A 15,474-nucleotide genomic window follows, 5' to 3' on the forward strand; every position below is an offset into this window, starting at 1 on the left:
GTGATCCCACCATCACTGGATCAAATCTGAGCTCTGCAGTCCTGCCACATCTCGTCATTTACTGTGGTGCACAATTAAACAACTGATTGGACGTGAAGACTCCACACATATCCCCATCCTCAATGATGGAAGAGCCCAGCACATCAGTGCAAAAGATAAGGCTGAAGTATTCATAGCAATCTTCAGCCACAAGGACCAAGTGGATGATTCATCTCGGGCTCCGCCAGCATCACAGATACCGGTCTTCACTAAATTCAATTCACCCCACGTGATGTCAGGAAACACTTGGAGACACTGGATACTGCAAAGGTCACAGGCCCTGACAATATTCTGGCAATAATACTGAAGACTTGTGCTCCAGAACGTGCCGCTCCCCGTGCCAAGCTGTTGCAGTGCAGTTTCAACACTGGTATCTACCCGACACAGTGGAAAATTGCCCACGTATGTGCTGGATTGCAAACATAGGACAAATCCAACCTGGCCATATACTGCCCCATCAGGCTGTACTCAATCATCAGGAAAGTGATAGAAGGTGTCAGTAACATTGTTATCAAGCAGCACCTGTTCAGCGACGGCCAGTTTGGGTTGTCAGGGCAGCTCAGCTCCTGACCTCATTACAGCCTTGGTTCAAACATGGACAACACAGCTGCATTCCAGAGGGGAAGTGAGAGCTCCAGCCCTTTACAACAAGACTACATTTGACCAAGTGTGGCATCAAGAAGCCCGAGCAAAACTGGACTCAATGGGTATAAGGGGACAAATTCTCCACTTGCTGGAGTCATACCTGGCACGCAGGAAAATGAATGATCTTATTGGAGGTCAGATATCTTAGCTCCAGGGAATCCCTGCAGGAGTTTCTCGGGGCAGTGTCCGAGATATAACCATCTTCAGCTGCTTCATCAATGAACTTGCATTCTTCATAAGGCCAGAAGTTGGGATGTTCCTGATGATTGCACAATGTTCAGCATCATTCATGATTCCTCAGATCCTAAAGCAGTCCTTGTCCAAATGCAACTAGATCTGGGCAATACCCAGGCTTGGTCAGACAAGTGGAAGTTACATTCACACCACAGAAATACCAGGCAATGACCGTCACCAACAAGAGACAACCCCCCGCCCCCGACAAACAATTTGTTACATTCACTGCATCCCACACTGTCACCGTCGTGGGGGTGAGCTTTGAACAAAAACTGAACCAGACTCACCACATAAACACAGTGACTACAAGAGCAGGTCAGTGGTGAGGAATGCTGCGGCGACTAACCCACCTCCTGATTCCCCAGAACGTGTCCACTGTCTACAAGGCATAAGTCAGGACTGTGATGGAACGCTCCCCATTTACCAGGATGGCCGCAGCTGTAACAACATGCAAGAAGCTTGACTCCATCCAGGACAAAGCAGCCCAGTTGACTGACACGATATCGACAATCATCCACTCCCTCCACCACCAATGATGAGCGGCCTCAGCAGCACTGTGTACGATCTACAAGATGCATGGCAGAAATTCGCCAAAGCTCCTCATGCAGTCCCTTCCAAACCCATGACAGCTTCCATCTCGAACGACAAGGGCATCAAGTACATGGGAACACCTCCTTCAATCCCACTCCAAGCCACTCGTGATTCTGATTTAGAAATATATCCGGAATCCTTCACTGCGACTCTTCAAAAGATGGGAATTCCCTCCCTCATGGCACTGTGGGGGCAACCCACAGCAGGCGAACTGCAGCGGTTCGAGAAGGCAGCTCACCACCAACATCTCCAGGGCAATTAGGGATGGGCAATAAATGCTGGACCAGTCAGTGACACACACATCCAACAAATAATTGAAGAAACAAACTCTTATTAATTAGAGATTTTTCACAGTCTCACAGCCAGCCATGCCTCATATACACACATCTTAGAGACAATGTGGTGACCGTAACCAGACCCACAGTGAGCCTGGGCTCATCCACACTCCTCCCAGTCACATTTCTGATTTGAAAAATACACCTTTTTCGCAAGAAATCTCTTTTGTATATGTACAATGTCACAACTGCAGTTGCGTTCTGTCCAGCTGCGTATCAAATAAACAAATAAAGCATTGGACTTTGGCTCCACCCAATGAACCAAAGACCTCTCTCAGACATACAACAAAAATATTTACATACATGTGAGACACGGGGAGGGTCCGATAACTGAATGGACCCTCATTTACCTTCAGCAGGAAAACCTCAGACAGTGGTCCTTCCCGACTGTGCCTCGGCAGCAGCAGCCCCATCGTCCCAGTTATGCCCCAAGCTTTTAGTGCATCCCAGTTATGCCTCGTGGACACACCACCTGGTTACTGACAGGGAGCCTGGCAGCATCTACACGCTTCCGCGTCATGATGCGGTGACTGTAAATGGTCTCACAGTGGCCCTGGCCTCATTCGCACAACTCACAGGAAGTCCGACTTGACTGTAAACGGTCTGACAATTGCCCTCACCTCACTGACACACCTCCAGTAATTATACAGGGACACAAAACAGTCTCACACCGAGCATGGCCTTATTTAATGGTCGGTCCAGGCTCTCCTGCGTGGTGTTGTCGAAGACCCCCAGGATCGAGGACAGGAATGACTGGGAGTCACGGCACTGTCTGTGGGCATAGTGTCATAGGGACTGGCTTAAAAGGATTTGCTGAGCTTCAGGATGTCAGATTGAGACAAACTTATCGAGCTATGTTCATCCTTGAGGCTGCGGAGCACAGAGCTCTCCTTTAGCATCTTCAAGAAGGAACGTGAACACATCTCATCAGGTCACATGCAGCTTTAAAGGACACTGATTAGGCCTCCATTGGAATACTGTATCTAATTCCAGTCTCCGTGCTGTCGGAAAGATGTTGTGAAACCGGAAAGGTTTCAGAAAAGATTCACAAGGATGGTGACTGGGTTGGAGGGTTAAAGCTAAAGGATGAGGGTGAACAGACTGGGGCTATTTTCCCTGGAGCATCAAAGGCTGAGGGATGACCTGATGGAGACGAGTAACAGCGTGAGAGGCATGGATAGGATTTATAGACATTGCCTGTGCCCTGGGGTGGGATAGGCCATAACTGGAGGGCATAGGTTTAAAGTGAGAGGGGCAAGATCTAAAAGGGATTTAAGGTACATTATTTTCATGCAGAGGGTGGTGTATGTATGAAATGAGCTGCAAGAGAGGGGCCTGGAAGCTGGTACAATTTCAACATTTAAAAGCCATCTGAATGGGAAAATGAATAGGAAGAGTTTGGAGGGATATGGGCCAAATGCTGGCAAATGGGACTACATTTATTTAAGACATCGAGTCAGCATGAACAAGTTGGACCAAACGGTCTGTTTCAGTGCTGTCTGTCTCTGACTGTTATTCTCTCTTGGTCCACAGTGCAGACCCTGAACCGCAAGATTATCTTGGAGGCCTCCAAGGCAGAGAGTGAGGCTTGCTGCCTCGACACCTCCTGGGGCTGCTCCGTGACAGTGACCCAATTGTCTGTAGTAAGAGTCGGTTTTGCATGGGTTTCTGGAGTTTGAACAGTTTTGCCCAACTCTCTCTCACCTTCTGAACACTTTTCAGGACAAAGAGCTTCTTGGTATTCCCTTTGACTGCCTCCCACCGAGTGCAAAAAGGGTCTTCATCGTTCTCCAACCTGTGTGCTCTCTTTTGAGCTTCTTCCTGATTTATCTGGGGTCAACAGTTTCACATTCAGCTTCCATGTCCCCTTGCCAGCCCACTGGCCATCCTGTAGGTGACAGTCAGCCAGCAGGAGGCAGTAGTCAGAGAAGAACAACGGCTTGACTTCAATGGATATGATCGAGGACGTGTGGGCGCAAACAGGAAATCTATCCAATGGGTGTATAGACCCGTCTGGCTATGACCAGGCGTTTCTACTCGATGCTCAGTCTGCAGGGGTGCTGAAGATGTTATGCAGCTTCGCAACTTTAACCGTTTCCATCAGAAATCTGGACGTCGAGTCCAGTTCACTGTCATACCCTCCATATTGTTCATTCGTGCCGATGATGCAGCTGAAGTCTCTGGCCAGAATGACTGGCCTGGACATGACCAGCAGCAGTGGAAGCAGGACGGCCAACCCCTCACTCTTTCCCAGAGGGGTCTCCATGTTAATTACTCCGGGAAGCGTTTCTGTACGAGCCTGGCCTGATCTACACATCTCCCAGGAACTATATGGTAACTGTAAACAGTCTTAAAGTGAGCCCGATTGATTCACCCTCCTATCAGTAACTTGCCAATGATTATTACCTGTTTCACAATCAGTCCAGTCTGATCTTCTCTTCCTCTGAGTGAATCCTTTCTGTCCTCTTCCATTCAGCCTTTGAGAATACAGCCAGATTCCCCTTCCGGCTGCATTTCATTCTCCTCACTGTGTCGGTGCTGCCACATACATCACCTGTCTCTCCATTTCCCTCTGCAATAGTTCTTGTGAAACCCATCCCCCTCCCCGCCCCACCTTCCAGCTGCAATGTTGGAAGATCACCACATTGGGCATTGCCATGAGTGCTCCAGCTCATTCATATTTCTTCACAAAACAGAAACACAACTCATCAACAAGAATAAGTGGCAGGCAAATGAGATACATCGTACATCTAAAAGCAGTTTGTTGTTCAAAAGTGGAACTAACTTTAATTTGTATGCGTATAATAGAATCAGGAAGAATAATACATATATAGCATGCAGCTCATTTCACTGAACGCATTTGTGCAAATAAGTGATATCTCTGCAGTTCAACCAATTCCAACAGCATAACATTAGAGACAGAACATTTGGAAATGATACAGAAATATCAGATACTAATGATTTAAAGAGGAGTACAGATGAAGATCGGGGAAACTGAACATGGTGTATACACAAAAATCCATTTCGCAAATGGAATTCCTGATTCAGGCAATTACATCTCTCTCCCTCAGTCTCAAACGGTCTTCTTCCCATTCGATTTTCTTCCACTCTCTGGGCCACCCCCAATAAGCAGTTCCCTTTCCCTCCCCAGTTTGGCCTCATGCCTTCCTTTACACGGGTATGTAATGTTACCTTTCTGGTACATGTTTGATTTTCGATGAACACACTGCACTGGTTTGTGACCAGGTCGGCCAGTTTGACCTCAAAGAATATGAGTTGCCTGATTGGTCCATATTAACAGCCCAAATCAGGGAGCCCTGGCTGACAGATAAGAAGTGTGAGGGTCAGAGATGCTGACACCCTGGTAACTATCTCTGCATGAGGCAGTGCTAAAGTTGAAGACAGTTCATTTGCAAATAAAAGTTGAATTGGAGATCGACACTGGCCTCAGTGTATTTAAAATACTCATTTAAAATACATGTCCAGCACTGGGTTTGAATATTATTGTTATCCTTTTGTTGTCAAACATCTCTGTGGGCAGTGATCAGCAGGGTTATAACATGGAGATGTGGGAACAGGATTGTTTAGATTCCCTACAGTGTGGAAACAGGCCCTTTGGCCCAACAAGTGCACACCAAACCTTGGAGCATCCCACCCAGACCCACGCCCCTGAACACTATGGGCAATTTAGCATGGCCAATCCACCTACAGTGCACATCTTTGGACGGTGGGAGGAGACCGGAGCACCTGGAGGAAACCCACACAGACACAGGGACAAGGTGCAAATTCCACACAGACAGTTGCCTGAGGCTGGAATTGAACCTGTGCCCCCAGTGCTGTGAGGCTGCAGGTGTTTGTTGCGAACCGAGCGGAGGTGTTCTGCAAAGCGGTCCCCAAGCCTCTGCTTCGTTTCCTCAATGGACAGCAGGTCAGGAGTGAGGGGGCAAGTCGCTGTGAGCGGGTCAAGAGTGAGGGGGCAAGCCACTGTGAGCGGGTCAGCACGGAGGGGCAAGTCGCAATGAGCGGGTCAGGACTGCAGAGAGAAGTCGCTGTGAGCAAGTCAGGACTGCAGGGGCTAGTCACTGTGAGCGGGTGAGGATGGAGGGGGGAATTCGCTGTGAGCGGGTCAGGACGGAGGGGGCAAGTCACTGTGACGAGGTCTGAACTGGAGGGGGAATTCGCTGTGAGCATTTCACTGAGGCACTGTATCTCATTTCCCTCTGTCAGTGCATCCCATTTGTCTCAGTCACTGCATCCCTATTCCCTCATTCACTGCATCCCCATTTCCCTCCGTCACTGCATCCCATTTCCCACAGTCACTGCTTCCCATTTCACTCAGTCACTGCTTCCCATTTCACTCAGTCACTGCTTCCCATTTCACTCAGTCACTGCATCCATGCTGCATAGTCCATGCTATGTATAAATGTGGTATAAAATCCTTACTTGGATGTTCATTTCCTCTTGTAATAACATGTGGCATCCATGAGCATCCTGAATCACTTGCAGTTAATTGGGAAGCCTGGTACAAACACCAGATAGCATGACAGTCCTAACAGAATGCTTTTTCCAATGCTTTAAACAGAAAGTCATGTGTGTCTCAGTGGATAAAAATCCTCCTCATTTTCCCCCAATTAAATCTCACAATAAACGGAGTATGTCTGAAAGTCGTCTCATCCGAAGGAAAACAGACTTGCTCCAGGAAAGCTGCTAAAATATATCAAGAAAAATACATATGAAATGATTCTAGAAATTTCTGCAACACAAAGATCAAAGGAAACAAGAGTTTGATGAACACACTGTTAAGTGTTGCACTTACACATCACATTTTGGAAAACAAACCACACTGATTTTCTACTTTATAAAAAATATGTTCCAAGTCTTCATTATGCAGCACTGCAGTGAACTGAAAAGGTGTCGACTTTTAACCTGCATAGAAAGCATGTGCAGAAGTTAAAACAAACAAAAAAAGCCACTTCTGTCCTAAACAGACAATATTATATTACAAAAAGGCAGGGAAGTTGAAGAATACAGCATCATGCTACCTGCAGAGATAGAGTTTTGTCTGTGTCGTAAAAAACAAAAGAACTGTGGGCACTGTAAATCAGCAACAAAAGCAGAAGTTGCTCGAAAAGCTCAGCAGGTCTGGCAGCATCAGTGAAGAGTGAGATCTGAGTAAGGGTCACAGGACGCGAAACATTAACTCTGACATTGTCTACGTCATAGTGAGTTATGTCTATTGCTTCAGCAAAATCGAACCAACTCTGAATGAAAATCAATGCTTAAGAAATATCCAAAACATCCGCTGTCCCCGTTGTGGCTTCCTCTACATTGGGGAAACGATGCAGAGGCTTGGGGACCGCTTTTCAGAACACCGACGCTCAGTTTGCAATAAACAACTGCACCTCCCAGTCACGAACCATTTCAACTCCCCCTCCCATTCCTGAGAGGACATGTCCAACCTGGACCTCCTGCAGTGCCATAATGACGCCACCCCAAGGTTGCAGGAACAGCAACTCATATTCTGCTTGGGAACCCTGCAGCCCAATGGTATCAGTGTGGATTTCACAAGCTTCCAAATCTCCTGTCCTCCCACTGCATCCCAAAACCAGCCCAGCTCGTCCCTGCCTCCCTCACCTATTCTTCCTCTCACCCATCCCCCCTCCCACCTCATGCCGCACCCCTATTTCCCCTCATCCCGCTCCCTTGACCTGTCCGGCCTCCCCAGACTGACCTATCCCCTCCCTGCCTCCGTACCCATACTCTCCTCTCCACCTATCTTCTCCTCCATCCATCGTCCATCCGCCTCCCCCTCTCTCCCTATTTATTCCAGAACCCGCACCCCCTCCCCATTTTCTGAAGGTGGTTCTCGGCCCGAAATGTCAGCTTCTGTGCTCCTAAGATGCTGCTTGGCCTGCTGTCTTCATCCAGTTCCACACGGTGTTATCTCGCATTCTCCAGCATCTGCAGTTCCCATTATCTCTCCAAAACAAAGGCTGCTGTCTTTCAAAACCCAATCTCAGATTTTGCAGATAGTCCTTCCCCTGAAAAAATACCAAATATGTATAAACAGGAAAACTGGAGGTGAAACCATTCAAAAAATTTTCAGTGGCACAACAAATGTTCCAACTGGAAAAGCAGGTTAAGCACCTGTATATAAGGAAACTTTAAACAGACACTTACAGCCAACAAATGTGAGAAATATCCATTTCTTGCTGGATTACCAATTTTGCTGTTGGGAAAATAGGCCTAGGCTTAGCAATGTAAATTCAAACAAGATAGCCCCCTCTCAGAACTCAACACTCACAGTCGTAGAGTTCTGTTTTCACAGGTTGGCGTATCATAGCATCAAGCACAATACACCAAATCTTCTTTGGTACCTTTTCCTTCCATAAAACTGCTTTTAGTAGATGCGCACAGAATTCATTTTATACACGTTGAACAGTTGGTAAGTTCAAGAGGCCAGTTCCAGCACTTTGACTTGCATCTGCTTCATCATCAAAACAGAACAAAATAAAGACCCACTCTTTGTAAGTCACGTTTTCCATTTTTAGTGACAAGGTGAAGTGCGAGAACTGCTCACTTGATGTTAAAAACTCCTAAGTATGTACCTATATATTTCAATTCTGTGAAATATGTGGAATGAGTTCAAGAGAAGGATTAATTTTGTTGCGCTGGGAGAGAGCTGGGACAGATAAAATAGGTTGAATGGCCTCCTCCCATGCTAAAAATGTCCATAACTGTTCTTGGCCCTGCTAAATTCAACTGGCCATCCTTTCATGATGACTGTGAGACGCAGCATGTTACGATAGATGGCACAATGAAGAAATCCTTTGTTATTAATAAATTTTTCAGTACTAGGCATTCTTCCGAAGTCAAATGTTCGATATGTACCTGTTGCACTGACTTGGTTCCAAACAGTTATAATGTGGAGGTGCTGGTGTTGGACTAGGATAGACAAAGTCAGAGCTCACATGACATCAGGTTGTAATCTAACAGGTTTATTTGAAATCACACAAGCTTTTGGAATGCAGTCCCTTCATCAGGTGCGGTCAGGGAGGAAAACACACAGACACACAACTGATAAGCAGACAGATCAAAACATCATACAACTGGTGTGAGTGGAGTGTCAGATACTAAGTCTTCATCCAGGATGTTTGTTTGTTTGCAGATATTTTGTTGAAGAAACACACAACTTGTAGTTACAGTCAGTGTGGTATCTTATAAATTCTTGCTTTTGAAATAAAGGTTAAAACTCTAAGACAGATTCTGAACACAAGCCTCTAAACTACAAGTCAGAGTCTGACCTGAGATGTCACCTTTTGTACATTCCTGTTGCGCTGCCTGATTATCATGACAACACAGCACTGACATTGGCTTTATAAACGCTTTACTTGCCTCTAACACTCTTGGTCACCTGTATAGAGTTATTATCTGACACTCCACTCACGCCAATTCTATGATCTTTTGATCTCTCTGCTGATAAGCTGTGTCTCTCTGTGGTCACCTCACGAACTGCACCTGATGAAGGGGCTGCACTCCAAAAGCTTGTGTGATTTCAAATGAACCTGTTGGACGACAAGCTGGTGTCATGTGACTTCTGACTTCAAACACTTGGAGAATGTGTTTTCAATCCTACCGTGACTTGACAATAAGTCAACTTCTTAAAATTTATAAAATGAGAATGTCAAGTGAAGTATGTCTAACCTTGAGCGTTTAAAAAAGGAAATATTACAACCACAGTCCAGTCAGACAGTAAAGACAGAAGTAATGATTGAATCGACTGAGTCTGACACCACACAATTAATCCCCCTGATGGAAGAAAGGTTGGCTGCGTTCTCTTTCTTCAGGAACATCCAGCTAATACCACCTTACCACTGCTTGTTTTATTCATCTGGTGTTCCATCTAATTCCTTGCAGTCTTGGTCAAACCTTCATGTAATTTATTCAAATTTTCAATGAAATAAATTTAACTTTATATTCCACAATTTTAACATCTCCTTTTAAGGTTTGAACAGTTCAGTTCGTACAGTGCACATGTTGTGTTATTAATTGGAGAACAGGGTGGGAAAATCAAGATATATTGACAAGTAAACAAATGGCTAACTTCTGTTTCCTTGTCAGTAATGCCTTTTGAACAGAACATTAAGTTGCGCAACTATACAGAGATAACAATTTAAAACTGGGAAGACCACTTTGTGGTCCCCACACCAATCTCTATTCACTACCTACTGATTGCATTACTCCGCCTTGGCAACAATGTAATATTACGCTTGTCTCAGCACAACCTTGGCATCTTGTTTATCCCATGATGAACGTCCGACCACACATTCATGCAATCCCTAAAGCTGTCTCTTTACATCTTTTCAATCCTGCCTACCTGTCTCTGGTCTTGGCTCATTAGCAGTGAAACCTTCATCTGGAACTACTTCACTTCTGGACCTGACAATTCCAATGCATTCCCTGTTGGAGTCCCACATTTGCCCATTGAAAACTTGACGTCGTCTAAAACTCCACTGCCCGAGTCTCACCTTGAACCAAATCCTCTTCTCTGTACTTTCTACCTGACTGATACTATTAACAGTAATTTTATTAAATTCTCATTTTTGTTCACAAATCGTTCCTTGGCTATGCCTATCGCTATTTTCGTAATCTCTACCAGTCCAACTATACTTCAGGATATCTGCACTCGTTTAATTATGTCCTCTTGCCCACTCTTGATTTTAAACGGCCCACTACTCGTTGCCAAACATTTAATTGTGTCGGCTTCAAACCCAAGAAGAGACTTCCTACACCTTCAGCGAGCAAACTCACATCCCGAACCTCAACCCGAGCAACAAATCTTCTCAAAACTCGCTTACTTCCTACACCTCTTAGCCTCTGTACGTTTCCTCTTTTAAGGCACTTTTTAAAACAATCCTCTTTCATCAAGCTCTTGATCGTCAGAACTAACAACTTAATAAGGCTCAGTTGTATTCTGGGATCGTGAATACTCCTTTCAGACGCCTTCAAAGTTTCCCTCCATTAAAGAGATTTTATAAGTGGTTCAAGTCATTGCCAAGCAGAGAGAGGACGAATTGGGGAGTTACTTCAAAGAGCTATGATATGCCAAACGACCTCCTTCCACACTGGCCAACTCTGATTCTACAAAAACAAAAATGATTTTCAGACTTGGGAAGATCCCTCAAAAATGTCACAAGTAACCAGCTTATGGGCAGAGTCGAGCTGCTGAGATGATAGACCAGGATTTAAGGGTACCAGGAGTGATAATATGCTGAACACAATCAAATTTTGAGGTTGTAGAATGATACGGTCTTCATCATTTTTGACACTTGGACCATTTTCCTTCCTTTCCACAGAACAAGTCAAACAGCGGCAGCACAATGTTGCATGGCCGCTCAAGCCTGCTCCACCGTCGATGATGATTGTGGCTGGTCTTCCACATCAATTAAACTTTTGCTCATATCTCATCCTCTTCTCAAAACATCGATCTATTCACGTGTTTTATCCCTCTCGCTAACTTCATGAGAATTCATTCCAATCACTGAACTCCTAACGTTGACCCACCCCAGGTCAAAAAATTCAGCTGAGATCAGGAACTGATCTCGCCTGTATGGCTGAGCTGGCTTTTAAAATGTTTGCCAGTGAGAGAGTCCCAGTGAGAAACATTCATTAAAAAAATAATTGCATGGATTGCTCTCCAATCCTAAACTCTATTCAAATTCAGTTGGTTTGTGATGCAGAGTGATGCCCTGCAGAGAGGGCTCAATTGCCATACCAGTGAGCTTACCACAAAGGGTCTTCGCCTCAACCGCTCTACTTGACTGAGGCATGGTGATCTTCAGGTTAAATCATAACCAGTTGTTTCTCTCTAAGGAGTCGCCAAATGGCGTGCTCAGACTTTACCTTTAACCCTGATAACATGGCAACAAGCAGATAACTCAGCTGATGTCACTGACTAATAGAATCCTCAATTATACTGATATTCATGTTGTGATATCATCAGAAGGCATGCTCAACTAAGTTTTAATTTGCAAATTCAGTTAACAACCATTCAATCAATATTACTGAAGTACTCATATTACTGATCGTCTCGATACAACATTCTGGTTACATCTGTTCATAAGTGAAGTGTAATGTAATTGCACTTACTGTGGTTTTATCAATGTGATCCTGCAATGAGTCAATAAGCAGGTCACCCACAGGTTGCCCATCAGTGTGGACCCCCTCAGCTGTTATCACATGAGCCTCAAGATCATCCAGCGCTTTCTGCAGTTCTTGAAGTTTCTCCAACGCCTTTTCCACCTGTTTCTGCCAGTTGCTCGCACGGGTTTTCAATTGCTCCCAATTTTCCTTCACTTCTGTTGACTGTTTGTGGACAGCTTTGGCAATTCTCTGGGCTCTCTCTTCCGGGGTAGGTTCTGGAAATATGAAGTGCAAATAATTTATCAACTATTCATGATTTTGATCGATAGATTTTCTTTCTAAACCCCTTTCCTTTAAAAGGACTCTCTGGACTTTCTCCTGAAATTGGGATATATAAGACTGAAGCACATCAATGATAAATTCTGTAATTAGCTAGCAGGTCGTGGAGCCATGAACAGAGAATCACAAAGAACCAATACAAAGCCAAATAAAATTCCGCAGATATTTGAAATTTGTCACTACCAAGGAAGCTTTAAAAAAGGAAAAGGATTAGTGACTAAATGGGTACAATTCTCAACAAAAGATTTGAAAAATCCTTTCAGTGTATCTTTCGTAGCTATGAGACAAACATCCAACACAAACCAACTTTCATCTTTCAGGACTGGCAAGTTAGAATGATAAACCCAAAGTCTACCCTGCATAGTTCTCTCTCGAACTCACTTAATGAGGTTGTTAAGAGATGGAGAGAGAACAAAGTGTGCAGCTGGATCAACACAGCAGGCCAAGCAGCATCTGAGGAGCACAAAAGCTGACATGTTGGGCCGAGACCTTTCATCAGAAAAGGGGGAGGGGGAGAGAGTTCTGAAATAAATAGTGAGAGAGGGGGAGGCGGATCAAAGATGGATAGAGGAGAAGATAGGTGGAGAGGAGACAGACAAGTTAAAGAGGTGGGGATGGAGCCAGCAGAGGTGAGTGTAGGTGGGGAGGTAGGGAGGGGAGAGGTCAGTCCGGGGAGGACGAACAGGTCTCCGGGGCGGGAAGAGGGTAGGAGGCAGGAAATGGGGGTGGGGTTTGAGGTGGCAGGATGGGATAGGTGGGCTGGTTTTGGGATGCGGGAGGTGGAGGGGTGATTTTGAAGCTTGTGAAGTCCACATTGATACCATGGAGTGCAGGGTTCCCAAGCGCAATATGAGGTGCTGCTCCTGCAACCTTCAGGTGGCATCATTGTGGCACTGCAAGAGGCCCAGGATGGACATGTTACCTGAGGATTGGTAGGGAGAGTCGAAACAGTTCGCGACTGGGAGGTGCAGTTCTTTAGTGCAAACTGAGCACAGGTGAAGCGGTCCCCAAACCTCTGTTTGCTTTCCCCGATGTAGAGGGGGCCACAATGGCAACAGTGGATACAGTCTACCACATTAGCAGATGTGCAGGTAAACATCTGTTTGATGAGGAAATTCTTCCTGGGGCCTGGGATGGGGGTGAGGGGGGAGGTATCGGGACCAGTGAATTTTCAACGTTGTGATGACAACATTTATGGATATGCAGGGAAAAGTGCTGGGTGTCGGGAGTGCTAGAGGGGAGTGTGGAGCGGATAAGGGGGTCACCTAAGGGTGGTGGGAAAAATGTCTTTGGTGGTGGGGTCGGATTGCGGATGGCAGAAGGGTCGGAGGACGACGCATTGAATCCGGATGTTGGTGGGGTGGTACGTGAGGGCGACGAGGACACTGTTTTGGCAGTTATTATGGGGTGCGGGTGTGAGGGATGAGTTGTGGGAAACGCGGGTGACACGGTCGAGGGTGTTTTTGACCACTGAGGAGGGGCAAGTTCCGGTCCTTGAACAACCCTCAACAGTTTCTCTTTCAATTCTTCCCACTTCCTACAGACAAAGAGGGTGGCCAGGGTAGCCAAATGGGCCCAAGCTATGCCTGCCTCTTTGTCGGTTACATGGAACGCTCCCTCTTCCCTACCTACACTGGCCCTCAACCCCACCTCTTCCTCCGTAACATTGATGACTGTATCGGCACCGCCTCGTGTTCCCACAAGGGGCTCTAACAGTTCATCCACTTCACCAACACCTTCCTCCCCAACTTGAAGTTAACCTGGACAATCTCTGATACCTCTCTCTCCTACCTGGACCACTCTATGTCCAACCACTGAGAAACAAATATCCATTTCAACTCCACCAATTCCCACAGCGACCAAGATTACACCTCCTCCCACCATATTCCTGCAACAATTCATCTCCTATTCCCCATTCCTTTGCCTCTGCATCTGCACTCCCAGGATGAGGTATTCTATTCCCGTATATCTCAGATGTCCTCATTTTTCAAGGACCACAACTTGCCCTGCTCTGTGGTTGATAACGCCCTCGACCGTGTCTCCAGCATTTCCTGCAACAAATCCCTCTCACCCCACCCCGCGACAACAACCAAAACAAAGTCTCCCTCGTCCTGACGTACCACCCCACCAACCTCCGGATACAACGCATCATCCTTCGAAACTTTCAGATTCTCTGGGAGGCTATGGAGGTGGTGGCGGAGCCTTTGGCCTTGATCTTTGAATCCTCAGTGTCTACAGGTTTAGTACCAGAAGGCTGGAGGGTTGCAAATGTTGTGCCCTTGTTCAAAGAGGGCAGTAGAGATGACCCAGGTAATTATAAACCCAGTGAGCCTTCCGTCTGTTGCAGGAAAAGTTTTGGAAAGGATTATAAGAGATCGGATTTATAATCATCGAGCAAGCACCAATTTGATGGGAGATAGTCAACACGGATTTGTCAAGGGCAGGTCGTGTCTCACAAGCCTCATTGAGTAATTTTGGAAGGTGACCAAGCACGTGGATGAGGGTCGGGCAGTTGACGTGGTGGACATGGACTTCAGTAAAGCCTTCGATAAGGTTCCACATGGTAGGCTATTGGAGAAAACATGGAGACATGGGATTGGGGGAGATTTAGCAGGTTGGATTAGAAACTGGCTTTGGCGAAGGAGGCAACCAGTGGTGGTTGATAGAAAATATTCAGCCTGGAGTCTGGTTACTACTGGTTTGTCTCAAGGATCTGTTTTGGGACCACTGCTGTTTGTCATTTTTATAAATGACTTGGACGGAGGCATTGGTAGATCGGTTAGTAAGTTTGCAGATGACACTCAAGTCGGTGGAGTGGTGGACAATGTGGAAGAATGTTGCAGGTGACAGGTAGACTTGGATGAACTGCAGAATTGGGCGGAAAGGTGGCAGATGGAGTTCAATGCGGATAAATGTGAGGTGATTCACTTTGGGATGAATAATAGGAAGGCAGAATATTGGGTCAATGGAAAGATTCTTGGTAGTGTTGCTGTGCAGAGGGTGTCCATCTATGTCGATCCCTGAAAATTGCCATCCAGGTTGATAGTGCTGTGAAGGCGGCTTACGGTGTTTTAGGTTTTATTGGCAGTGGGATTGAGATGCAGAGCAACTGTCCAAAAAACTGGTGCGGTCTCATTTGGAATATTGC

The 15,474-nt window shown here is 45.9% G+C and overlaps 1 protein-coding gene across 8 annotated transcripts in view; it reads right to left on the bottom strand.

Annotated features, from left to right (window-relative positions):
• Window positions 1–4,644: 4,644 nt before the first annotated feature.
• Window positions 4,645–15,474, bottom strand: part of LOC132208548 (utrophin-like) — a 35,222-nt gene continuing 24,392 nt past the window's right edge. For 2 of the 8 annotated variants that reach the window (XM_059644047.1, XM_059644048.1), the window contains exons 3-4: window positions 11,994–12,262; window positions 7,581–7,885 (exon numbers count right to left, since the gene is read on the bottom strand). In XM_059644047.1, the coding sequence (XP_059500030.1) occupies window positions 7,739–7,885; window positions 11,994–12,262 (416 nt within the window). In that variant the 3' untranslated portion in view covers window positions 7,581–7,738. Of the gene's footprint in view, window positions 6,771–7,572; window positions 7,886–8,024; window positions 8,074–11,993; window positions 12,263–15,474 lie in introns of those variants that run through there. The other 6 variants (XM_059644045.1, XM_059644046.1, XM_059644044.1 and 3 more) reach the window with 6 other exon arrangements.

Source organism: Stegostoma tigrinum, unplaced genomic scaffold, assembly GCF_030684315.1.
Source record: "Stegostoma tigrinum isolate sSteTig4 unplaced genomic scaffold, sSteTig4.hap1 scaffold_463, whole genome shotgun sequence".
Taxonomy (NCBI): domain Eukaryota; kingdom Metazoa; phylum Chordata; class Chondrichthyes; order Orectolobiformes; family Stegostomatidae; genus Stegostoma; species Stegostoma tigrinum.